The sequence below is a fragment of the Vipera ursinii genome (genome assembly GCF_947247035.1).
Source record: "Vipera ursinii genome assembly, chromosome: 2".
NCBI classification, from domain to species: Eukaryota; Metazoa; Chordata; class Lepidosauria; order Squamata; family Viperidae; genus Vipera; species Vipera ursinii.
In genome coordinates, this window is record NC_139513.1 from 196,766,692 (window position 1) to 196,792,374 (window position 25,683).

The following is a 25,683-nucleotide window of genomic DNA, read 5'->3' on the forward strand; positions in this document are numbered from 1 at the left end:
TATTTGAATTGTTCTGTCTATTCCATGCCTTTTTTTTTGCTTGTTTGCTTAACAAAACTGAGTATCATCACAAAACAGACGAACAGGAAGAGTAGTCAGATTTGCTTTTGGCTCAATTTAGCATTACCTGTTTTTGATCTTTTGAAAAGCTTCAAGCACAGTGCTCTGTTTTTTATTCTCATCTTGAAGTGTCAGAACTTAACGAAAAGGATGCAATATGAAAGAACAAGTTTAACTGAACTGACTGGAAATATTGCAAAACACTATCATTAGAACATATACTCCATTTATTTTAATCTTTCAGGATATATTCATAAGGTTTCACATGGAGATCGCATAGTGACAACACAGTTTATACTTCAGAGATAATTACATTCCAATGCATATTTAGCAGCTTTCCCAAATCAGACCTGATTATAAACTGAATAAAAACAAGATTGCAGCAACGTGAAGGCAGGAACAAAATTCTGATGCATGGAAAGAAAAATGACAAAAATTATTTTTCAGCTGCTCTACAATCTTCATATGGAAATGTTCAGGATCCATCTGTCAGGATATGGAGTCACTTCTCTATAGTCCATTCTTAGCAAAGCTTACAAAGTCCCAGCTTGGTCTTCCATGTAGGCAACCCTCAAAGCTCTTACTATCATATGCTGTCCAGCTTCTTTAAAATGTATGGAGCTATGGAAAGAAACACAGTAATGCTCTGAACAAACAAAATGAAGACTCCAGATTTAGATTTTGCTAGGTAAGGAGGAAAGTGATGGTATTCTCTTAGCATACGTAATTGACAATAAATGTTCTACATAGGTGTAACCAAACCATGGTAAATGTTTTACTAAATATTACTTGCTTAGTTCCTTCCCCATGGTGATGAGCCAATTACTTGCTTAGTTCCTTCCCCATGGTGATGAGCCAATATTCAGAATATTCCACTTCTTTCCATGGGGGGTGAGTTTTTACCCCCCGTAGATAGGGCTCGCAACTTGGGAGTCCTCCTAGATTCGCGGCTTACTTTGGAAGATCATATAGTGGCTGTGACTAGGGGGGCTTTCGCCCAGGTTCGCCTGGTGCGCCAGTTGCGGCCCTATCTAGACCAGGATGCCCTGTGTACAGTCACTCATGTGCTCGTGACCTCTCGTCTGGACTACTGCAACGCTCTCTACATGGGGCTCCCCTTGAAGACCACTCGGAGGCTCCAGCTGGTACAGAATGCAGCCGCGAGAGTTGTCTTGGGGAGTCTCCCGGTACTCCCATGTTACACCTTTGCTCCACGAGCTGCATTGGCTGCCAGTTGTCTTCCGGGTGGTTCAAGGTTTTGGTAATGGTTTTTAAAGCCCTACATGGCATGGGTCCGGAGTACCTCGGGGATCACCTGCTGCCAGTGTCAACTTCCCTCCGCCCTGTGCGTTCCCAGAGAGAGGGCCTCCTCAGGGTGCCACCGGTCAGAGAATGTCGGCTGGTGGCCCCCAGGGGGAGATCCTTCTCTGTGGGCGCCCCGGCTTTATGGAATCAGCTGCCGGTTGAGCTCCGGATGGCACCTGACCTTCGCTCCTTCCGACGCGACTTGAAGACCTACCTATTCGAACAAGCCGGCCTGGCCTGATGGGGGATGCGTTGGGGTTTTTTTATTGGGGATTTTTTACATTTTTCTACTGTTTTTAGTACGGGCTCGTATTTAATTCTCTTTTTAATTTTTGTATTTTGTATTTTTATATATGCCCTGTTCACCGCCCTGAGTCCTTCGGGAGAAGGGCGGTATACAAATATAATAAACAAACAAACAAACAAAATGCTCTGTAGTAGTGCACTAAATATTCTGATCTCGGAAAAAACAGATTTAAGAAAATTGCACTGATAACAAGTTGAGTTTTCTATCTCTTGGGCACTGGAAGCATCAATATACTTTAAAGTTATACAATACAGATGTATAAATCATGAAAAACTAGAGATAGTGAAATGTGAAATGAAACAGAATGGCATTATTCTTAAGAGCCAAATCCTAAGCAGGGCCTTTGAAAGATTTTCTCTCTGCTTTAATTTCTGGGTGTCTACTGTTGAAACTCAGGGGCCAAGTGGCAATATTCAAAGAACCGTCAACAGTCCAATACTGGTTTTATGAAATACTGCATTGCACAGTAGTGTCATTCTATGTTAGCTGCAAAAATGCAGTCATCTGTTAAATTACAGTTTCCTGTTTTCTTGCTAGCATCTAATGACTGGATTTTTGCAACTTGGATTAATATCTCTACTACTGAAGATTGGAACGGAGGAGAATGTTGTGGGCTGCATCAGAAAATTTAGCTGCAGCACCAGGTTTTCCTGAGGTTTTTTTTTAAAATTGTATATTATGTTTTTATCCTTGGGTTGTAATTCCCACAGAGTTTGGTTTAAGATAGGCAGCCATATAAATATTTATACTAACTTTGGTTATTTAAAACAAGCTTGTTAGCATTGATTATACCTTGCGTCAGTGTCTCATCCTTGTGCATTGGACATGGGCAGCTAATAAATTTAAATACACTCGACTTATAACAGTTCATTTAGCGGCTGTTCAAAGTTACCACAGCACCGAAAAAAGGGACTTACGACCTTTTTTTCACAGTTAACGACTTTTGCAGCATCCCCATGGCCATGTGATCAAAATTCAAGATGTCTGGCAACTGGTTCATACTTATGACCGTTGCTGCGGCCCAGGGTCACGTGACCACTTTCTCAACCTTCTGACGAGCAAAATCAATGGGGAAGCCAGATTCACTTAACAACCCAGGTTAGTAACTTATCAAACTTGTGATTCACTTAACAACCGTAGCGAGAAAGGTCGTAAAATGGGGCAAAACTCACTTAACAAATGGTCTCACTTAATAACCAGACATTTGGGGCTCGATTGCGATCGTTAAGCCGAGGACTACCTGTAAATAAGTAACCTGTATTCTTATTTTTATTGCCCTGTACACCGCCCTGAGTCATTCAGGAGAAGGGCGGTATATAAATCAAATAAATAATAAGTCTACTCTTTTTTTTTGTTTATTTTAATTCCATTTATATCCCGCCCTTCTCCGAAGACTCAGGGCGGCTTACAAGCTTAGCAGTAGCCTTCATTCTATGTATATGCCTGCTTATTAGGGCTTTCACACACACACACACACACACCCAAGCGGCATTATTACGAAGTCAGCTTAATTGCCCCCCAACAATCTGGGTCCTCATTTTACCCACCTCGGGAGGATGGAAGGCTGAGTCAACCTTGAGCCTGGTGGGATGCGAACCAATAATAAGTCTACTCTTAACTGCAAACTGCCTTTCCCATTTTTCCCGAAAACAACTCGGCCGGGTTGGACCGAGGCATGCATGCCTGGTCAAAGGTCTCTTCCCCCCACTCCCACCCCCCCCCCGGACCTTCCATGAACCAGAGTTGACTTGAATCCAATTCCCCTCGGGACCTACTTCAACCCCTTAGCCCAGGGGTAGGCAACCTCGGCTCTTTTATGACTCGTGGACTTCAACTCCCAGAATTCCTGAGCCAGCTTGGCTGGCTCAGGAATTCTGGGACTTGAAGTCCACGAGTCATAAAAGAGCCGAGGTTGCCTACCCCTGCCTTAGCCCCTACTCCACCCCGATCTTCTAATGACATGAAACGCTAGAACCCGTATAAAACCCCAATATAGAGCCTTGGTGGAGCAATGGGTTAATGCCTCCTTAAGTAACACCAGCTGCCTGCAAATAGTGCAGGTTCGAGTCCCACCAGGCTCAAAGTTGACTCAGCCTTCCATCCTTCCGAGGTAGGTAAAATGAGGACCCAGATTGTTGGGGGGCAATTAAGCTGACTTGGTAATAATGCCGCTTGGGGTGTGTGTGAAAAGCCCTAATAAGCAGGCATATACATAGAATGAAGGCTACTGCTAAGCTTGTAAGCCGCCCTGAGTCTTCGGAGAAGGGCGGGATATAAATGCAATTAAAATAAAATAAAAAAAATAAAATACGAAGATCGCTCATAAATCCCGGCTTTGCAGCGGCTCCCAAGCAACTTCCCCAGCACGTGGCGGCAGCAGCCGCCGTCCCAGACGTGGGCGCGCGAGAGGTACTCACTGACGCGCAGCACGGCTACGTAGAGGAGGAAGTTGCGGATCGAAGAGAGGACGTCCTCGCGCATTTTGCGCTTCAGCTCCTCCGGGTCCAGCTTGGGCCCCAGACCCTCAAGGCGGAACATGGTCGCTCAGCTGCCGTCGGCGCCCGCCGCTCCCCTGAGCCAAAGAAGCTTCCGGAAAAACTACCCAGAGGCTCTTCTCGAGATAATCCCGCCCTCTCTACGGATGTCATCGAGGGACAAATTTCTGGTTATGGTCGGTGTCCAAGGGGGAAAGACTATGCTATGCTGGCTCAGGAATTCTGGGAGTTGAAGTCCGCGAGTCATAAAAGAGCCAAGGTTGCCTACCCCTGGACTATGGTATTCTCCTTCGACACTTCCGGTACAGAACGATGTTCAAGTCTGAGTTACGGTGCCGAAGGAAAGGTCTCATCCTAAGCGCGACACGAGATGAAATAAAGTCTCTTAGGGCTGGTCGAAAATCGCAAGTGCTTCTTTCTAATTTTTAACGTTTCGTCTTCTTCTCTCTCTCTCTCTCTCTCTCTCTCTCTCTCTCTCTCTCTCTCTCTCTCTCTCTCTCTCTCTCTCTCTCTCTCTCTCTCTCTCTCTCTCTCTCGCAGCTTCCTTATGATGGAGTCTCTTTTAAACTTTTTTTTTCCTGCTCTCTGCAGAAAAGGTAGTGCTACTTTAAACCTTAAAATTGGAAGGGCGGGTTTATTACAGCTTTACTAAGCTGCAACCTTTTAGTTCCTGCTTCAGTCATCCTGCAATAAAAAAATAACCACAAAGGTGCTCTAACTGCATTTTTAAAATATTTCTGCTAGGAGAAAAAAAAAACGACGAACGATTCAATATTATATCCAACAGTATGCTGCAAACTGCAATAACGATTTGAGATTGAAGTTGAGACTGAAAAATACTAGCCTCTTGTGCCAGAGCTTGTCTTCGTTTACTTCTGTTTACAAGAATAAAAAGAGATTTTTAGGATAAGGTAAAGAATTCTAGGGATAGAATAAAGCACAAATGGGACATATCCAATCCATCTATAGATGTAGCCAGTTTGGCAGATAGCAAATTGGAGGATAATTCCATCATCGTGGTGACCTTGATCACAAATTACTTGCTGAATAGGAGGTTTGCACAATTCACTGTGGATGCTCTAATATCACAACCTGGCTATAACTAGATTGTGACACAATGAATTTCTGCTCTGAGTGCTTTAATATCACAACCTGGCTGTAACTGGATTGTGACACAATATGGATTTCCACTGTGAACGCTTTAATACCACAACCTGGCTCTAACTGGATTATGACACAATATGGACTTCATTCTGGATGCTTGGAATGATAATTAATGGGATATTAATGGACATTTGAGTAGCAACTACAACTCAAGCATTGTTCAGAATTGGCCCAAGACATTTGATTACTTACAAGAGAATATCAAATGGTACTAATCAGTTGGGAAGAACTCCATTCTCAAACCAAGGTTCACAGTATTTAAAGCTAGCAAAATGTTGACACCAGTGCAGCTCATCCATGATAGCAAATCACCTTTACCATCATCACTATTTTTTATGTTATCTAAAATTGACTACCTCCCAGCCATCTCCAGATAATAAAATGGCACTGCCTGCCACAGAAATTGCAATTTACAAATAGGAAAGGAACATCTCTGGCTCCAAACTGCTGGCAAACTGCTTCTCAGTAGGGCTGCCTTGCTGAAGATCCTCAAGCACCAATCTCTAGTTCTGGGGGGGAAAAACCTGCTCACCATTTTAAATCCCACCAATGGTACCTACATCAAGTGTTACAAAATATGATGGAACATTTAAAATGACAGCTATCTTCCTCAGCTTCGCCCACTTATGCTGTTGAATAAGCCTGGGATTGGGGAACTGTTTTTGTATATAACTGCTGCGAGACTATATGCACAAAAATGGAAAAACTGAATGATAATGGTGAGATAGTTGGCAAAGATGACATAATTAGCAGAGATAGCTAAATTGATTTTCTTGATTAGGAAAAGGGACAGTAACCATATTTATTGGAAATGACTGGAAACACATTTTGGATTTTTGGTTGAAAAAAAGAAATTATGGGTTGGTAACCAATATTTTTTTCTTTCTTTCTTGTTCTTCTATTACATCTTTTTTCACTTATTACTAACTTTACTCTTTTTTCCAAAATTTGTATTGTTTTTATTCTCAAAATTCATTTAATAAAAATTGTTGTAAAAAAAGGATTGGGCAGCTGATTGGTAGAAGAGTCGGTATTAAAATAGAGGAAAGAACATCTAGGAAGTGGTGTTCATACATTGACAATTAATGTTTATCTATAATTCATTCCTACTCATTCAGTTGGCAAAAATTAGAAGTGCTGCAGAACCAAAAACTTAGGCCTTTGGGAGAAGATAGTGGAAGAGCAGAGAGCTTTTACAGACAACTGATACAGCTTTGACAATTAATGCTAAGACGAAAGGAGATAATACTAAGAGATAAGGATAAAAGTGGGATCTTTTCCAAAAACACAGAAAATTCAAAGTATCTGATAGGTAAACTGAAGAAGCTTTCAAATATAATCTCTGAAAACACCTGATTAATTGCGGTACATTTTTCAAACAAGGAACCACACTTGTCTAATTGGTGTCAATTCACCTTGGTTACCTAGAATAATAAATTATATGTGGCAAAGACTATCTGATTTCTCATATATTTTCCACCATAGTAGAATTATATGTATCATAATGGGATGGGAGAAAAATGAGCTAAATTTCTATATTCAGAAATGGTAATTTCATAGACATTTGTTTGCTTCTTTCTAACAGGATTTGGACAAGCTGTTTTGCAATAAATCTAACCCCGTTTTGCCTACTGTAAGATCCAGTTTGGAAGCCTAAAAGCTGTCCACCATATCATCTAAAAATATAAACAATGTAAAAATGGCCATAAAACCAGCCATGTTTTTCCTCTATCAAGTTTTTCAGTGATTTTGTTCAGTTTGTGTAATAAAACTATCACTATTATGGATTTTTATTTTTTTCCCTCAACATACCTACACATTTTTATACATTATGTTTTTATTTTCCATATCTTTGCTAATGTTCTTTCCTAATAAAAAACGCAGTTCAGTGCAACCTAGATGCCTCCTAGATGGCTTTATTTTAAATTAACCAAATTTTATTTTTTATTGACCTTCAAATAGTTTCTTTTACTATTAACAGTTTTTTTTCACGGTTTTCAAAATCTTTTTCTAAATTTTTCTGAGCTTGAACAAGAAGAGCAACAAAGAAAATGATGATTATGATTGCCAAATTCCATAAGGAGTGCAAGTCTTTTTCTCCAGAATAATTATCTGTGGATTACATTGCACGGAGATACTAGCCTATATCTATTGAGAAGAATAGAAGCAAATGTTGAAGAGAAAGAATGAGAGGTGCAAATGGCTGTAGACATTCTTGCTGAAGAACATGGATTATTTGGAAAATATGCAGTTCAATCTTTTGTTGTTTTTCCTGTCCAGATATTTTTTCTGATCATTTTATTCTATCCAGTATCTTCCCAGGTCAACTACCTGTTACCCTAACCTAACCTCTTTTCCTTCCTTTTTTCCCCTCTTCCTTTTTGTTGTTTCTATTGGAAGGCGGGAGGGAATAATCTGTAAATACGGATGCAGGATCGATTATTTTTATAAAGGTGGTGCTGCTTTTACAGTGAGGAAATGTTAATCCTTGGTTATTTTATTATTCTATTTTGGAGGGCCTTCTCATGACCTTTTCTGAAATACAACTTTTTGCAGATGAATATACACACTTATTCCTAAACACAAAATTTGCCACCTGCATGTATTGCTTAGAGGAATAAAAAAGTTCTCAGGATTGGATTCGGGGAATCAGCAGATCTAGGTTGACAAAGCGACCATTGCGCTGAATTTCTATTGGTGTGTTGCTCCTCTTTCTAGAGCAACAAAAGTTTAAGTTGAAAGTTAGCTGAATCTTGTGGGGGAACCTTATTCCAATGGACAAACACTGCTACATAGAAGCTGACCTTCAAGGGTACTTCAGGAAATTTTTGTTTAATTGAAGGAACCCAGAGCATGCCAGATTGTACCAACTGGGCAGATATTATGGGAGCCAAGCAGTAACCAGACCCTAGTGTACAGCTTATATAAGTAATGACCAAAGCGACTGGAGCTTGCAAAGTAGAGGTGTTACATAGACAAAGCAAAGCATGCCCATTATTGTCCACGGCACTGTATTCTGGGCCACTTGAAGCTTCTGGGTAATCTTCCAGAGCAGTCCCATTGTAGTACTCAAGCCATGAGATAACCAGTTCATGAGTGATAAGCTATCACATATAACAATCAGTAAGCTCCATTTTCCATAAACTGATACTACACAGTCTGGTCAAGAAATGTCTGCAGGAAGAGAAGCAAGTTGAGAAAACACCAAGAACCCAACAGTTCAGCCCTGTGATTCATATATTTTCCACTGACGGTAATTCAGTTTCCCTGATAAAGTATATTTAAAGTTATTTAGTTGATATAATATTTCTCCTTCATTTTACCATCATTGCCAACATGGTGCCCTCCAACACAATTGTTTCAAAAGGTGGATGAACTGTTATATTCTGGATATATTCGTAATTGTGAGGGGAAGCCCTACACCAGCCACAAGGATGAGTTTGCAAAATGGCATACATCCATTCAACATGCATCTCACCTGAAGACAGATTCTGGATCATGACGGCATCAACTGTTCCACTTTTGAAGGATGGTTAGTGTTATTGTTTCTAGTCACCACCTCCCTCTTTAATCATGCCAGCCTAGGATGTGAATAAATTGCTTGGCGAAACCTGGTAAAAATTGTTAGGGGAAGATGGCTGAGTCATGTGCTAGAGAGTAGACATGCTTCTTTACCAGAGAGTTGTGTAAATAAATCTAGGACATTGTAGACGCCTATTACTGAGAATACAAAGTGTTCTTCTCTTTGCTTAAAATAAGGTTCCTCATCCAGGCTTTCTGGGATAATGAACTATGTTTTAATTCAGTCTTTCATTGAGGATGCTAATTATCTGGATCCTTTTCAGTCTGGTTTCTGAGACAATACAATAATGGTAGTGCTTGCTGGGGCCTGGCAAGTGTCACTAGGAAGAAGTAGTCTGCTGGAGGCCATTGACCCCTTTATTCTCCTCGAGCATCTGGACAATATGGAATCTTGGAGGTAATCTGATCTGTGGATCTTGCTTGGTGTAGCTAAATGTTCTGGGAAGGTTCTGGAAAGTATTGCCTGCCCCACCTACTAATGGATTACAGCACTAAACAAAATACTAGGAAAAATGTTCCAAACCATATGATCAATTGACGATGGAACAATCTGCCCTGAAAGATGATATGTTTCTTTTATTGGAGACTGAAAAGCAGAGATAGTATGTGCACTAACAATGGTTTTCTTGTATCAACAAGAGGTTGGACAAAGTGATATTTACTTATCTTTTCTGATTCCTATATTTCTACAAAGTAAACAATGAGGCTATTTTTCAGGCACAATGCACACTCCTAACATCCTATGAAATTGCAAATTGTTTGACTTGAGGTTTGGATAGTGGAGTTAAAGAAATTCTTCATTTGAATGCAGAATATTTATTTCTTTACTTAATACATTTTACACAATACATCAAACTGTGTGAGAGCCAGTTTGGTGTAGTTATTAAGGTACTAGGCTAGAAACTGGGAGACTGTGAATTCTAGTCCTGCCTGGGCACAATGACAGCTGGGTGTCTCTGGGGCCAATCACTCACTCTCAGCCCAGGACTGCTATCATAAATCTAGACTACAAACTAAAGGGAGTAGCCTGGGAAAATAATGAAAATCAACATTGACTTGAACAAGAAAAAAGGCTGTTTGTTATTATTAACTCTTTATTAAAGGAGTAGAATCATGGAGTAGAATTAAAGGAGTAGAATCATATATCAAAGTTGTAAGAAAACCTTAGTGTTGCCTGTGCCCACTTAAAGCATAGCCATTTTCTGAATGAAAATTCAAAGGACTGATCCCTCTCTTTGTGGTGATAAATCTCTACATCTAATTTCTTTTTTATTTTTATCAGAGATACATGTAGTTTCTTTAACAAATGCATAAGTATTTACTTGCATAAGTTAGGTAAACGTTTTCATGCACTCGTGGAATTTATATGTGTATAAAGGCTGAAATTTAACATTTTATTTATGTGTTGTTGTTGTTAGTTGCGAAGTCGTATCCGACCCATCGCAACCCCATGGACAGCGTTCCTCCAGGCCTTCCTATCCTCTACCATCTTCTGGAGTCCATTTAAGCTCACGCCTACTGCTTCAGTGACTCCATCCAGCCACCTCATTCTCTGTCGTCCCGTTCTTCTCTTGCCCTCAATCTTTCCCAGTTTATTTATGTACTTACTCCATTTAGATCCTCTCCTTCCTGATCCATGGTCTGTTACCATCCAGGGTCCATTCTTTCACTCCCAATCTGTACAAGTAGTCCTTGATTTATGACCACAATTGAGCCCAACATTTCTGCTGTGAAGGAGACATTTGTTAAGTGAATTTTGCCCCATTGTAAAACCTTTCTTGCCAAAGTTGTTACAGTGAATAACTGCATTTGTTAAGTTGCTGACACAATTGTTAAGTGAAACTGGCTTCCCCATTGACTTTGTCTGTCAGAAGGTTGCAAATGGGGTCACATGACCCCAGGACACTGCAACTATTACAAATAAGAGTCAGTTGAGAAGCATAGGATGCTGCAATGGTCCTAAGTGTGAAAAGCAATAATAAGTCAATTTTTTCAGTGCCGTTGTAACTAAGAACGGTCGCTAAACAAATGGTTGTAAACTGAGGATTACCTGTATTAGCTTCACTGCAACCCCACATGATAATTTAAGCTAAAGTTAATGGCTTATCCAAGTTCATCCAATAAACTTCAGGGCTAAGCAAGAATTTGAATTGACTTTTCTAAAAACTAATGCTGTTGGTGTTGACCCAACCAATAAATGGTGATTTCCAAAAAGTAAACTGCAGAGGCATGGAATATACTGATGGAGTATTTTCATTACCTGAGGTCGATTAGAAGAGAAACTTTGCCAAATACAAGCCTTCCAGGAAAATCCTGACTTTTCTTGCTGACAACTTTTTCCTTCAGAAGAGATCAGGTCTCCAAACATGATCATAACTCATACAAGGTCTTAGTGCATATATTGAAAGTAACGGGGAGGCGGGCAGAAAGTTATTGTGCAGTGCTGGACTTCTTGGTATTAATGGAAATTAAAACTGTTTGTAAATAACTTGGAATTCAAGAAGGCAGTTTTAATAAAGTGAGCAATAATAAGTAGGGACCTAATGTAGGGGAAAGTAATGGGTAAATGACTCCAAGGAGTTCCTAAAAAGAACGTATTGAATAGGACTTAACACTTAGACTTATATACCACTTCATAGTGCTTTACAGCCTGCTCTGAGCAATTTACAGGGTTAGCATATTACCCCAACAATCTGGGTATTCATTTTACCAACCTCGGAAGGATGGAAGGTTGAGTCAACCTTGAGCCAGTGGGAATCAAACTCCTAGCTGTGGCCAGAGTTAGTCTGCAATACTGCATTCTAACCACTGTGCCACCACAGCTCCTACTTTATCACTGAATACTTTAATAATTGCAATAAATAAGAAAATGGACGAGGGAAGGTAACTAAAGAAATGCAAATATAAGTACTTGTTTTGGAAGAAATAGTTTAGGAAAATGAAACCTCAGAATAAATTGAAATTAGTGAAGAATGCTAAAAACAATAAGAAAAGGCTTCTTCAGATGTTTTCACCATAAAAGGTGAAACAGCATATTGGTTACAGTGAAAATGACAAATATAGAAGTAATCCTCGACTTATAGCCATTTGTTTAGTGACTGTTTGAAGTTACAATGGCACTGAAAAAAGTAACTTATGACTGGTTTTCACACTTACACCATTCCCGTGGTCACATGACCAAATTTGCGGGCACTTGGCAACTGGCATGTATTTATGAAGGTTACAAGGTCCTAGGGTCATGTGATCATTTTTGCAACCTTCTAACAACAAACTATAGGGGTGCGTGAAAAATTAGTATGTGCAAGACCATAGCAAGTTACAAAGTACTCTAATATGGTGAACTAGGTGCTAATTAAATCTAGCTTAAAGATCTGGTTAATATTTGTTTATTTATGATCATTTATATGGCCATCCAACTCACTCTCAGCACTTCGCAAACTCATGGGAGAATGGGTCGTTATCTGAAAACAGCACAGAGGTGTAAAATTGTCCTGTGCACCCCGGGTATTTGTGCAGTAAAGATGAGATGAGGCTAGTATGAACGTCTCTATAAATCAGGCACTGGAGAAACGCAAGCTGTGTTGTTCGTGACACTGAAAACTAAATCTTATGAGAAGTGAGGGGACTGAATACGTAGCCCTGAGACAAGCATGACAAAGATACATTAGCATGTTTTCAGTACCCAAAGAATATGTTAACAATCTGCTTTCTATTATTTCTGAGTGGAAGATACAGAATAATAGCCTCAAAGTTATAGGATGGCAAATTCTGTGTGAAAGTTATGAAGAACTTCCTAACAACAACAACAAGAAAAGTTTCATAATTACTCAGAAAGGGATGAGTGATGAGTTCCTCTGTGCTACATACATGGTGTTTAAAAGAATCTGAACAAATCTGCTGCCTGCCAAGGAAACTTGAATTTGGATTTGTGCATCAAACACGGGATTGAATTTGGTGGATACAATGATTCCTTAAAATTCTATGATTGGTCCTGTGGCTCAGGGCTGATATTCACCCAGCATTTTGGAATCCCTATGAAAGTAAGGAAATTTCTACTCATGAGTATTAGCAATTTCTCATCCAAGCCTAGGGAAATTCTATTAATGTGAATGTGATGTGCAGACTACAATTTTATGCATATTTTCTTAAAAATAAAGTTCCTCTTGGTTTATGGGGCCTGTTCCCTACTAATACCTTCAGGGCAACATCCTTAGTTATTCAAGACTATGAGACAGTCTTTCTCAATCTCATGCCTGTACACGTTATATCATTTTATCAAATAGTTCAGAATTCTTGGAATTTTTTTATTAATAACATTTTTAAAGACCACATCAGCTGTACTCTTGAGGGCAATGAGTATAAACATGTATTAAGAATATACTAATGTGAATACAATGTAGAATAAAAATTCCCAACAAAACAACATAAAAAGTAATATACATTTTTAAAAAAGAACAGCATTTCATACAGCTACATCAAGAATGATCGTGGTAAACAGGAGATAAAATTTCACCAAAACCAGCAGTTTCTAAAGTATCTGTAAGACTCCAGGCTCACCTCACTGGAAAATTTGAGTTCAAGCATGGCACACCAACCACCTCTTCCATCTGTTCCAGCTTCTTTCTTATTTTACCTTCTCAATCTTTACTACTGGAGATCTCCTTACCTTTTTAAATGTCCCTATTCCAAAATGATACTGTTGAGACAACACATTATACCTCAGCACTTCTTCCTGTTGTTGCAAAGCCGTGTCCAGCCCATCGCAAACCCATGGACAACATTCCTCCAGGCCTTCCTGCCCTCTACCATCTTCTGGAGTCCATTTAAGCTGACACCTACTGCTTCAGTGACTCCATCCAGCCAACTCATTCTCTGTCATCCCCTTCTTCTCTTGCCCTCAACCTTTCCCAGCATTAGGCTCTTCTCCAGTGAGTCCTTCCTGCTCATTAGGTGGCCAAAGTATTTGAGTTTCAACTTCAGGATCTGGCCTTCTAAAGAGCAGTCAGGATTGATCTCCTCTAGGACTGACCGGTTTGATCGCCTTGTAGTCCAAGGGACTTGCATGAGTCTTCTCCAGCACCATAGTTCAAAGGCCTCAATTCTTTGGCACTCAGCCTTTCTTATGGTCCAACTTTCACAACCATACATTGCAACTGGGAAAACCATGGCCTTGACTATACGTACTTTTGTTGACAGGGTGATGTCTCTGCTTTTTAGTATGCTGTCTAGATTTGCCATAGCTTTCCTCCCGAGGAGCAAGTGTCTTTTAATTTCTTGGCTGCAGTCCCCATCTGTGGTGATCTTGGAGCCCAGGAAAATGAAATCTGTCACTACATCCATTTCTTCCCCATCTATTTGCCAGGAATTGAGAGGGCCTGATGCCATGATCTTTGTTTTCTTAATGTTGAGTTTCAAGCCAACTTTTGCACTTTCTTTCTTCATCCACATCAAGAGGCTCTTTAGTTGCTCTTCACTTTCTGCCATTAGAGTGGTACCATCTGCATATCTTAGGTTGTTGATATTTCTCCCAGCAATCTTAATTCCAACTTTTGATTCATCTAGCTCTGCCTTTCTCATGATGTGCTCTGCATATAAGTTAAATAGGCAGGGCGACAGTATACAGCGGACTCCTTTCCCAATTTTGAACCAATCAGTGGTTCCGTGTCCAGTTCTCACTGTTGCTTCTTGGCCCGCATATAGGTTTCTCAAGAGACAAGATGGTTTGGTACTCCCATCTCTTTAAGAACTTGCCACAATTTGTTGTGATCCACATAGTCAAAGGCTTTAGCATAGTCGATGAAGCAGAAGTAGATGTTTTTCTGGAATTTCCTAGCTTTCTCCATGATCCAGCATTTGTTGGCCTCAGCACTATGCCCAGACAAATTAGGTATGGTTGACTTGAGACATGGATTACCCAGGCCAGCTCTTCCATACATGAAATGGCCCCATACACAGAATATTTCACACATTCCTAAATCATTGCTCTTAGTGGTTAGAATGCAGTATTGCAGGCAAACTCTGTCTATAGCCTGGAGTTTGATCCTAATGGGGTTCAAGATTGATTCAGCCTTCCATCCTTCCAAAGTCAGTAGGATTATGTTCTAAAGGTCATGTCCTGTCCTTAGAATTTGGGTGGGGGGGATGTAAATTCTTAATCCCATCAGCTGTGGAGGCTGAAGGTGTATTGTTTAAGAATAATTTGGCCCAGTCTTTCTTAATAGGTACAAAATATCCATCTCTAAAAACTTGAGGCTATTAAGAAAGACTGTTGCTGCTTTCTGCCTTTGTTAAGATTTTTTTTCCCTTTTGGGGAAATATTCTATTCTGCTTTTTTTTTAATACTCCCCAAAATATTTCATTCTCTGGTGGGGTGTGTGTGAGTGGCTGACTTCCTACAAAATGGTAAAACAAACAAACCAAAACAAAAAGAAATACGAGTGAAGCATCCAGGAAAGATCTCCTATTGTCAGCGCCAGTAGGTAAACCCAACTAGAAAAACAACTCTACAGGAAGTCCAAAATGACACCTTATTGAAATAGGCTATACTAACAACATCTTGCAAGCCTCCCCTGTTATACCTCAGAGAATCAGGGAGGCATTTGCCTGAGTCTCTACCGAATACTATCTTGCTTCCCGGGACTTCAGGAATGTTTCAATCTGTTTGCCTAGGTAACAGTTCTTGCATATTTCTGTCAAGATCATCTCCCTGGCTTTCTATGATCATTGACCTGGAAAGCAGATTAATATGCAACAGAAATAGAAGATAAGAGATCTGAGGAACACTGACAAAGTGGACATTTAAACGAACTGGTAACCTGGAGATGGATGGAATGCTTACTGACTACCTAAACATCCTCCCCTCTCCTTCCTGTCCTTCAGAACATGTTGGTGTCGCATCAAATGTCTAGGGCAGGGGTAGGCAACCTTGGCTGGCTCAGGAATTCTGGGAGTTGAAGTCCACGAGTCATAAAAGAGCCAAGGTTGCCTACCCCTGGCCTAGGGCTACAAGATCTGGGCTGCAATAATCCTGATAGCCACTTGATAGCATCCAAGAGAGAGTGTTCTCTATCTTGCTTTGTTTTATGTAGTGATAGTTCAGGTTTTTACATTAGCTCTATGCATCCCAAATCAAAGCTGTCATCTATAATCTAGTAGTTAAACGTTTTTCAACCTTGGCAACTTTAGGATGTATTATGGACTGCAACTCCCAGAATTCCTCAGCCACACATCTTAATGTTGAAAAAGACAAGATCCAGTCATGGGCCCGATCTGACATTCAACATCAAAGAGTTCAGAGGCGTAGCCTCAGTCGATCTGGAGCATACTATTAATAGGAGGCTACCCTTAGTAGTTGCAACAAAAACGGAGATGCAAGCAGCCCAGGTTGCTCAATTAAATTTTATTTTAACTTTAGAATCGCCTTTTTGCAGTAACCTATGCTCTTTAGAAGGGACGCGGTGGCTCAGTGGGTTAGGACACTGAGCTTGTCGATCAGAAGGTCGGCAGTTTGGCGGGTCGAATCCTGAGTGCCGTGTAACAGAGTGAGCGCCTGTTACTCGTCCCAGCTTCTGCCAACCTAGCAGTTCGAAAGCACGTAAAGATGCAAGTAGAAAAATAGGGACCACTACGGTGGGAAGGTAACAGCGTTCCGTGCGCCTTTGGCATCTAATCATGCCGGCCACATGACCACGGAGACGTCCTCGGACAATCGCTGGCTCTTCGGCTTTGAAACGGAGATGAGCACCGGCCCCTAGAGTCGGAAACGACTAGCACTCGTGTGCGGGGGAACCTTTACCTTTACCTTTATGCTCTTTAGATGTTTTCTTACCCATATCTGTGTCATAATTAAGGGTTTTTTCATTGCAGGGACATGCTGTTCTGCAGACTATTGTAAGGAACATTGGGAGAATAACTTCACGAATTCTAATCATATAAATTAATAATTCCATAGGACGAAAAATCATTTGACGATTTCGTCCCTGGGTCATTTTTTTTTAAACCCGTTAAGTTACTGCTCTAATATGCCGAATTGGCTCCCTCGCGAAGCGCTACTATCGTATGACTCCGTCAAGAAAGGCAAACTTCAATCTCTCGACCGAATCACCCGACAGCTCCTCGTGACGTTGGCAGTAAACACCGCCGCGTCGATATACCATACATGGCGTTAGGGCGGAGCTTCGAAGCACGCGGGGCGTGGCTTCCAGCTAGAGTTGCGTCCGAGCCCCGCCTTTTGCCGAGGAACGGTCGAAAAAGCAATTGGGGAGGGGGGGGGACGGTAGCCAGAGGCTCCGGCAAGGCAAAGCGAGGGGCGGGGTTATTCTAGAATTAACGCCGCCTCTTTCAGCGCGCGGCCGGCACCTGCTGCTGGCGGCGAGGCAGAGGCTCCACTCGCACCAGCGCTGCGAAAGCAGAGAAGGACATCTCGGGTACCGTAATTCCCGCTCGATTTCGCCAGCGCGCAAGAAGAAAAGAAAAAAATAAAAACCAAAAAGTTCGCTGGCAGGTAAGCGCGCTGGGTCCGACGCGTCTCGCAGCTTGAGCTGGAATTTGCGCGGTGCGGAGGGAAATGTCGCTCTTGAAGGGGGCTTCAACCGAGGTAAAGGTGCCCAGGATGGAAACTAGATCCGCTGCCTATTTTAACTGCCAGAAGCGGCGGCGGGAGGCATCTCTCGGTCTCCCGAAGGAGAGGCCAGCGCCGCGAGCAACGTGTTTTGGGGTGTTTTTTTTTTGTTTTAACTTCTAGCGCAGCGTTTCCCAACCTTAGGAACTTGAAGATGCGTGGACTTCAACTCCCAGAATTCCCCAGCCAGCTATGCTGGCTGGGGAATTCTGGGAGTTGAAGTCCACGCATCTTCAAGTTATGCTGGCTGGGGAATTCTGGGAGTTGAAGTCCACGCATCTTCAAGTTATGCTGGCTGGGGAATTCTGGGAGTTGAAGTCCACGCATCTTCAAGTTATGCTGGCTGGGGAATTCTGGGAGTTGAAGTCCACGCATCTTCAAGTTCCTAAGGTTGGGAAACGCTGTTCTGGCGGCTCCTCGTCGCTGCTCGCTCCGCTTCTGGCCCCCGCTGAGTGGGCAATGCTGGTTTGTGGGGCTGGAGGTCAGGTTTGGTAAAAAAAAAAAAATGAGCCGGAGGAAGGTGACAAGGTCTCTCTCCCTTCCCACCCACCCCCACCCCAGTCTTGGTTTCTGGCTTCGTCCCTCATTGAAACCATCCTGTGTCCTGCTCAAAGTTTTGCAGCCCGGCATCATCCTGCCTTGCCTGGAAGCCGGTCCCCTTTCCTCCGATAAGTAATGCTATTAGCGTATACACCCCGGCTGAGAACAGTTTCAGACAACCGGCGCACGGGTCTTCCCTATAGGCAGGGGTGGGGGGGTGGTTTTTTTTGGAGGGAAGGCTATTAGGTCACATGAGGTCCATGAGCCTTGGTGGAGCAGTGGGCTAATGCCTCCTTAAGTAACACCAGCGGCCTGCAATTAGTGCAGGTTCGCATCCCACCAGGCTCAAGGTTGACTCAGCCTTCCATCCTTCCGAGGGAGGTAAAATGAGGACCCAGATTGTTGGGGGCAATTAAGCTGACTTGGTAATAATGCCGCTTGGGGGTGTGTGAAAGCCCTAATAAGCAGGCATATACATAGAATGAAGGCTACTGCTAAGCTGGTAAGCCGCCCTGAGTCTTCGGAGAAGGGGGGGATATAAATGGAATTAAAATAAAATAAATAACAAATAATTTTCACACACACACCCTTTTTGCGGGGACAGTCGATCGCACTACAAGGGCTGCAAGTTGAGGGACTCGGCGACCTGCGTGTGGCTCAGTTTCTTTAGGGGCAAGTCAGTCCCGGGAGCTTCCCTTCTAGAAGGAAGGATGGGTAAACTTCAAATGGGCTCCCTTCTTTCGGAGCCAGAAGGCTCGGTCGATGTGTCATGCCCAGGGCTTTTTTTTTGTCATAGAACACTTAGAACGGAGTTCCGGCACCTTTTTTGGGATAAAACCTTGTAGGGTAGGCAAGGCAGGTTGCGTGACATGTGTGAGTTCCGGCACCTTTTTCTTTTACAAACTCAAACTCAGAGTTTGGGAAGACCTTGCTTGCAGTTTGCCTACCTTTGAATAGGTATTAAATCCACTTCATGTAAACCCTGATGGTCGGATCTCATTCCCTATGAGGGTTTGTTTTTGTTTTGTTTTTTTTTGGAAAAAAAAAGATGTAAATACAGTATATCAGATCATTGGTTCATGTAAGCCTTCTTTTACCTCTGCCTGGCTTCTCCCATATCAGTTTAACTTCAGTCTTCCCCTTGACAGCCAGGATGGTGCTGTACAGTGCTTGAGAGTTAGGGAATCCAGGTTTTTAGGCCTTCCTTAGCCGCCCACAGAAGCTCACTGGGTGATCTTGGCCCAGTTAGTTTCTCTCTATCCTATTTTGGACTGGTTTTTTTTTGTGGGGGAGGGGGGAGTATACCACCCTGAGCTGAATGAATGTGGGACATAAATTGAATGTATTCCTTGCCAAAGTTAACTTCTGGTTCGAGAGGATCAGCTGTGGGTCTCTCCTCCTTTTGAAAACCAAAGCATCTGAACAGGGCAACAGAACTTTACTGTGTGAACTTCTGTATTAGGAAGCATTTCATCCCCCAAAGCTTGAATAATTTCTTCCGTTCTGGTATTCGAGTAGATCATTAAAATTCTCCCACTCCAAGCAGCTTTGGCTCCTGTTATCTGCCGAGGGTGCCCATTCTTACATTTACATAATTGTTTTATGTTGGTTTGTGATGTTTGTTTTTGCCTTATTTCTCTTTTTGTTTTACAACTTCCCTGAGTCATAGGATTAGTACAATTAACATATGTGGTTGAATAAATAAAATCCCCAGCCTTCTATCTTGGTTGGCAGCAATGTTTTTGCCAGTTTCCTAAAAGATTTCTCAGCCCCAAGCTACAGAAATCAGGGATTTTATTTTTTGATTTCTGTCTCCCCCCTTTTTTTGATGGATTAATTATGGTCTGTTTCTTAGAGTGCATTGATAAACAGAAAACCAATAAACTTAATTTTGAGGTGGAGATGAAATGAAATTGTACCAATCTCAATCCCCCTTTTGATCCTCTGATCAAAAACGAATCCTGCCCCCCCCTTTTTTTTTGAAACTTCACTTTCTGACCTCCAATCTTGCGCTTGGCCAGAATAGAAATCCACGTGCAGAGTTGACCATACAGTGCTGTACTTTGTTGTGTCAGTCTGCCAACTGGGAATCATAACATCAAATATTTAAAAGCTGTGATTATCCTTTCTTAAAGAAGCCTAGATCAGCCACTGCTTTTTTTTTTTAGTTCAAATGTTTAGTAACAGCCGGATTTAATATTCTGCCTTTTATTTATAGTTAGGGATGCTATGGAGGGAGGTATGTAAGCAGCCATTGGACCATTGCGTCATACTTACAAAGCTGGGGTTAGGAAGAGCATAGTTTTGGTTTTGTAACACTGCCAATGTGAATTTAAACCAAATTCTAAATGTTCATAAGTTTTCTCTCGCCCTCCTCTCCCTTCCCCCCTCAATTTATTTCTACACCAGCAACTTGGCATGCAGAAACTAACATTTCTCTGCCATAACTATAAAGTGTTACTGCAAGAGCTATTTCTCTCCTGAGTTCCCCTATGTCATTATGCTATCAAAGAGCTAACAGAGTTAAGCATAATTTCTTTCTCAAGAAGCAGCATATCTCCACTTCCCGAATCCTAGTAATTTGACATAAAAAAAGAGATAATTTGATCATGATTGTTTTGGCCGTGTTCTCAGTCATAATGATGGCAAGAATAAATGTTGCTGGATTTGTGATGAGCAGTGAGAAAAAGGGTGTGGGATTATTTTCTTATAGAAGGGAGCCCATTTAGCACTCAGGAACATAATGATAATACCCTATTGGCCTAATGACTCCTGTAATATAACCTTATGGTGCTGGAGAAATCTGAATCTCTCTAAATCAGGAATGCAGATAAGCAAGGTTGCCCTTCCCCCTTGGCACAGATGATCCCCAGAAGCTTAAGTCCTTTCCGTTTGCGGATGTACCTTCCTCTCTCGGGGACTGCAGCAACAAACAATGAGTTGAAAAGCTATCACAGTTTGCATTTCACAAATACAGGTTCCCCACTGACTGAGATCAGAGCATCGTGCTAAGCTACAATTTGCTGAACCACAATTTTCTTCCACAGCCACTCTTGGCTGAGCTCTCTCTTCATGCTAAGTCACAAATCATAATTCACAAATTATATTAGCTGCATTGAAATAAGATGCAGCACAAAACACACATATACCATTGTTTGGCTTACCACAGTCCTGTGATCTCTCACTCCACCCACATGTAGAGATTCAGTTCTCAGTAAGCCATGCATGCCTGCTACTGTAAACCAAGCACGAAGCACCAATGGCTCTCTTCCTGCTTTGAGTCCTAAAACGACATAATTAAACTAAGATTTGATAATATTCAAGGAAACTGATGCTGCTAGACCAGAGGTCCCCAACCTTTTGGACACCAGGGCCCAGTTCTGTGGAGAAAGGTTTTTCCACAGACCGGAGAATGCATGGTTTTGTGTGCTGCCTGCATCCCACGGAGGGGGTTTTGCTTGTTTGTGCGACCTGGTTGCTGCGGCCTGGTACTGGTCCATGGACCAGGGGTTGGGGACCCCTGTGCTAGACCTTTGAACCATACAACCATTATATGCAACCTACAGGTAGGTTGGGTGAACAGTTGTGGGAACTGAGAATGTCTAGTAGTCTAACGAGAAGGATTAGGAGTGACATGATAGCAGTCTTCCAATATTTGAGGGGTTGTCTCAGAAAGGAAGTGGGGGGGGTCAGCCTATTCTCTATTCTCCAACTGAGGGCAAGATAAGAAGTAATGGATGGAAGCTTAACAAAGAGAGATCCAACTTAGAATTAAGGAGAAATTTCCTGTCAGTGAGAACCATCAGTGAAATGGTTGTCCTCTGGAAGTTGCGGCTGCTCCATCACGCAAGTTTTTAAGAAGAGATTGGACAGTGATTTGCCCGGAATGATATGGGGGTCTCCTGCTTGAGCAGAGGGTTGAACTAGAAGACCTCCAAGGTCACTTCCAAGTCTGTTATTCTGTATTCTGCAACATCTGTGTTCGTTGCTAGTATGCTTCTGGTTACAGTACAGTGGGTTGGTGGTTAAGAGTCAAAATTACTTAGGCTCCAAATAGCCTGGGGAATCACCTTTGATACTCTTCTGCCACTCCCTAAAATTCTAAGAAGGAAACCTTATTTCTGTTACCTCCAGGGTGAAATAATGCATCCTAGAAAAAGGATGGGTTTATAGATTGGGTTTAATCATATAATAACTTACCAATTTAAATATTCTCCTCTTCCCACTTTCTTGCTATTCCTCATTGGTTATTGATAACCATTTTATTCCTATAGACATGTTGAAGTCCATTTTATGCCCACAAGATATGGTTCACTCTGTCACATTGGCTGATTGTTCTATATCGCTCATAGAATAGAATAGAATAGAATAGAATAGAATAGAATAGAATAGAATAGAATAGAATAGAATAGAATAGAATAGAATAGAATAGAATAGAGCTGGAAGGGACCTTGGAGGTCTTCTAGTCCAGCCCCCTGCTTGAGCAGGAGAACCTATATACCATCTCAGACAAGTGACTGTCCAGTCTCTTAAAAACCTCCAGTGATGGAGCACCCACGATTTCTGAGGGCAAACTGTTCCACTGGTTAATTGCCCTCACTGTTAGGATACTCTTATGAGTTTATAATTTTAAAACTACTCTAGCTGGTGCTTTGCACAAGAAAAGAAAGATTTGTGTGGCTCAAGGACTAATTATAGGGTCATTGAGTGGGTACTAAGGAATGTGAATGTTTCCTGAAATGACTCTTACTAGGCAGTTTGCCAATAGCTCTCCATTTTTTCAGAATTCTTAAAGGACTATAAAATAAAGCTATTCATTTAATTAAAGATGAAACTACAGGTATATCTTTTCTTGAATAAGAGTATCAAGTAATGATGTTTAGAAACAACATCTGGAATCTCTTCTATAGACTTATCAGTTGTTACTCCTGATAGTAGCATTATTTTAAATTTACTGATAGAGAAGTGGGTCCCAATGAAGGAACTTGGTTTCTATCTATCTGAAGTAAGTTAGAATCATACTGCAAAAGAGAATCCTTATGCTCCATGCTATGTAGTGAATGCAGCCAAGTTAGTATTTGAGTTCACGTTTCTCGAACTTGGGTACTATGGTGATTCTATCTATAAAATATATACACAAACATAAACACACACAAATTGTTGAATAAAACTTTATCCATCAAAGTGGCACCTGGTTTTCAGAAAGTAGAAGACAGTGCTATACAAACTCTTTTCCCTCCCTCCCTCCCTCCCTCCCTCCCTCCCTCCCTCCCTCCTTCCTTCCTTCCTTCCTTCCTTCCTTCCTTCCTTCCTCCCTCCCTCCCTCCCTCCCTTCCTTCCTGCCTTCCTTCCTTCCCATGCTTTTACCTGGAAGATTACTGAACTGATAACCCTACTTCATTTCATCATGAGACTTTTAAGGAAGAATAAAGGGATTTGAGTAGAGTTTGAACTAAGATGGATCCCTATCCATCTTTATGCCAGTTCCTCAACTACACAAACATTGCTTTATGATGAAATAAGGGCAATTAAGGTAAGCCAACAAGGCAGATTGATCTTTATTTGCTGCTGTAATCAGTTGAACATCTCCCTCATTTACCCTAACCACCAAGAGTGCTTTGGCTGAAGGATGATGAACAATAGTTTTATTTCAAGAGATATTGATCAAAGTTATGTTTTTGTCAAGGAAGACATTAACTGGTTGAAATATTCTTTGTGGCTTACCTCTGTGTTGGCTTCAATTTTCAAAGCAAATTTATAATCCTGTATATGTCACAATATTTTCAGCAAATTGGATCTACCAGCTTGTTTCCATTGCTTCTATCGCCGTCTCATTAGTGAGTCCATTTCCTTATCTACTGATGAATTAACTAAAGCTTTACTTGATTAATCTGGGGGCCAGGATTAATAGGTAGAGCCAGGAGTGTGTTAAATATCTAACACTTAATTCTGCTTACTTCCATTGCCATCACCATACGGTGTCACTGGCTGCCAAACACAGTTGATCAGTGCGCTAAGCAGCATAGTTCGGTTCTCTTAAAATTCCAGAAAAATCTAATAATCAACCTCATAAACTGGTATGAGCCTGCTCAAGCACATCACTAAGTAGGCCTATACATTTTTAAAAAGCTCTTTTTACTCTCATGTACTACTGAAACACAAAATGTAAAAAGAAAATGACTAACAATTACCATTGTTTGTCCTGAGAAATAACCTTTTCCATCATCAACATTAAAATAATAACAATTGTCTGTTGCTCCCTTAAATAGTTGAAGAATACATCTGCATGGTATTTTTTTTCCCAAAATTGCCCATCCCTTTAAACCAGTTCTATCAGCTCTAAGCGTTGCTCATAAGTAGGACTAATAGGTTACAACTGTGCCTCACTTTCAACACCAAAATATATAGGAAGATCTATGCGGTCTGGATGGACCTGGTTCTGTGCTTTAATACTGGCTCCACATGTCAAATTTCTCAGAGGAAGGACTACAATTCAGGATACTGGAGGAACACCAGATCCAAAACAGCAAGAAAAAAAAGAATTGACATCCAGATCTGCTGAATGTTTATTACAGCTATTAAAGGACAGGGCACCCTGCCTTCTGTCAGATTTGATAGCCTTAATGCAGTCGGTAATTACTCCAGATGCAATTTCCTCCCATTTGCTCAGCTTTCTCCCTATGCGCCCTCCAGATCGTCAGTAGTTGCTGTCCATGCTATTTGAAGAAAGCTGAGGGAGAAATGGAGGAAGCATTGATAAATACATTCGATCCTATTCATTTTCTAGTAAAGAGGACATGATAGGCTTATTTCAGATTCTTCAATTATCTGGTCTTTTTGCATTCAGAACTGCTTTCAGGATACCTAACTTGATGGTACTGATGGAAACCAAGAATTAGGATCTGGTATGAGATGCAGGTTCAAGTAGAAGACTTCAGCTTCTCCTGTCAGACTTGTGAAAATAGCAGACTTGGGAAATTGGTGGACTGAATATCTGGCCATCTTTATTTTGTAGGAATGGGTAGGCATTAGCAGGCTAATCCAGATCAAGTTCCTAAACACTAAGGAGGGCTGCTAAAGAGCATCTTCCAGGGCAGCGATAATTTTCAGCTGTAGAAGTCTAGACTGAAAGAAAGTTCTGATTGAATGCCTATTGTTTTTCCTTTTTCTTCAAAGTTTTTCACACACTGTTTTCCTTTTTCAGGAAAAGCATACTTAATATATATTACATTGATCCCATGTATTACAGGTGCATTTTAAATGTCTTGTGAATCGCTTGCAAAACTTCCCATTGTGCTTATTCTTCATTATTCTCAGTCAACAATTTTCTTTTTCCTGTTTATATCTTCCCACACTCCGCCCAATTGATGTTCAAGGAACTTCTGTCCTTCCTTGTCTTACATAGCAGCTTGTATCATCAGTTCTTCCATAAACTGATGCCCTAGGGCAAGGCTTTTCAATCTTTTCAACCTTTGTACCACTTTTAGGATATGGCAACATCCGAGTACTACCAGTCGCCTAGCAAGGTGTCAAAAACTTGATAACCAAAAAAAAAGGAAAAAAGTGATGAAGTACAGGTAGTCCTCGACTTACAACAGTTCACTTAGTGA

The 25,683-nt window shown here is 41.3% G+C and overlaps 2 protein-coding genes across 3 annotated transcripts in view; one reads left to right on the forward strand and one right to left on the reverse strand.

Moving 5' to 3' along the window:
* Nucleotides 1-269: 269 nt before the first annotated feature.
* On the reverse strand, nt 270-4,601 carry TOMM5 (translocase of outer mitochondrial membrane 5). Its single transcript, XM_083351232.1, has 2 exons — nt 4,090-4,601; nt 270-681 (listed from the first exon to the last, which is right to left on the reverse strand). The coding sequence occupies exons 1-2, from the start codon at nt 4,208-4,210 to the stop codon at nt 647-649; spliced, it is 156 nt and encodes a 51-aa protein (XP_083207358.1). The 5' UTR covers nt 4,211-4,601; the 3' UTR covers nt 270-646.
* Nucleotides 4,602-17,271: 12,670 nt separating this feature from the next.
* The window catches only part of FRMPD1 (FERM and PDZ domain containing 1), a 74,188-nt gene continuing 65,776 nt past the window's right edge, over nt 17,272-25,683 (forward strand). The window contains exon 1 of one of the 2 annotated variants that reach the window (XM_083357173.1): nt 17,272-17,416. The gene's annotated coding sequence lies outside the window, so the exon portion shown is untranslated. Of the gene's footprint in view, nt 17,510-25,683 lie in introns of both variants that reach the window. The other variant, XM_083357174.1, reaches the window with a different exon arrangement.

Excerpts from the sequence above, each read along its gene's own strand:
- TOMM5 (XM_083351232.1), bottom strand. The coding sequence starts at position 4,210 with ATGTTCCGCCTTGAGGGTCTGGGGCCCAAGCTGGACCCGGAGGAGCTG. Across the intron at positions 682-4,089 it reads CGTAGCCGTGCTGCGCGTCA|CTCCATACATTTTAAAGAAG; the intron begins GTGAGTACCTCT and ends TTCTTTCCATAG.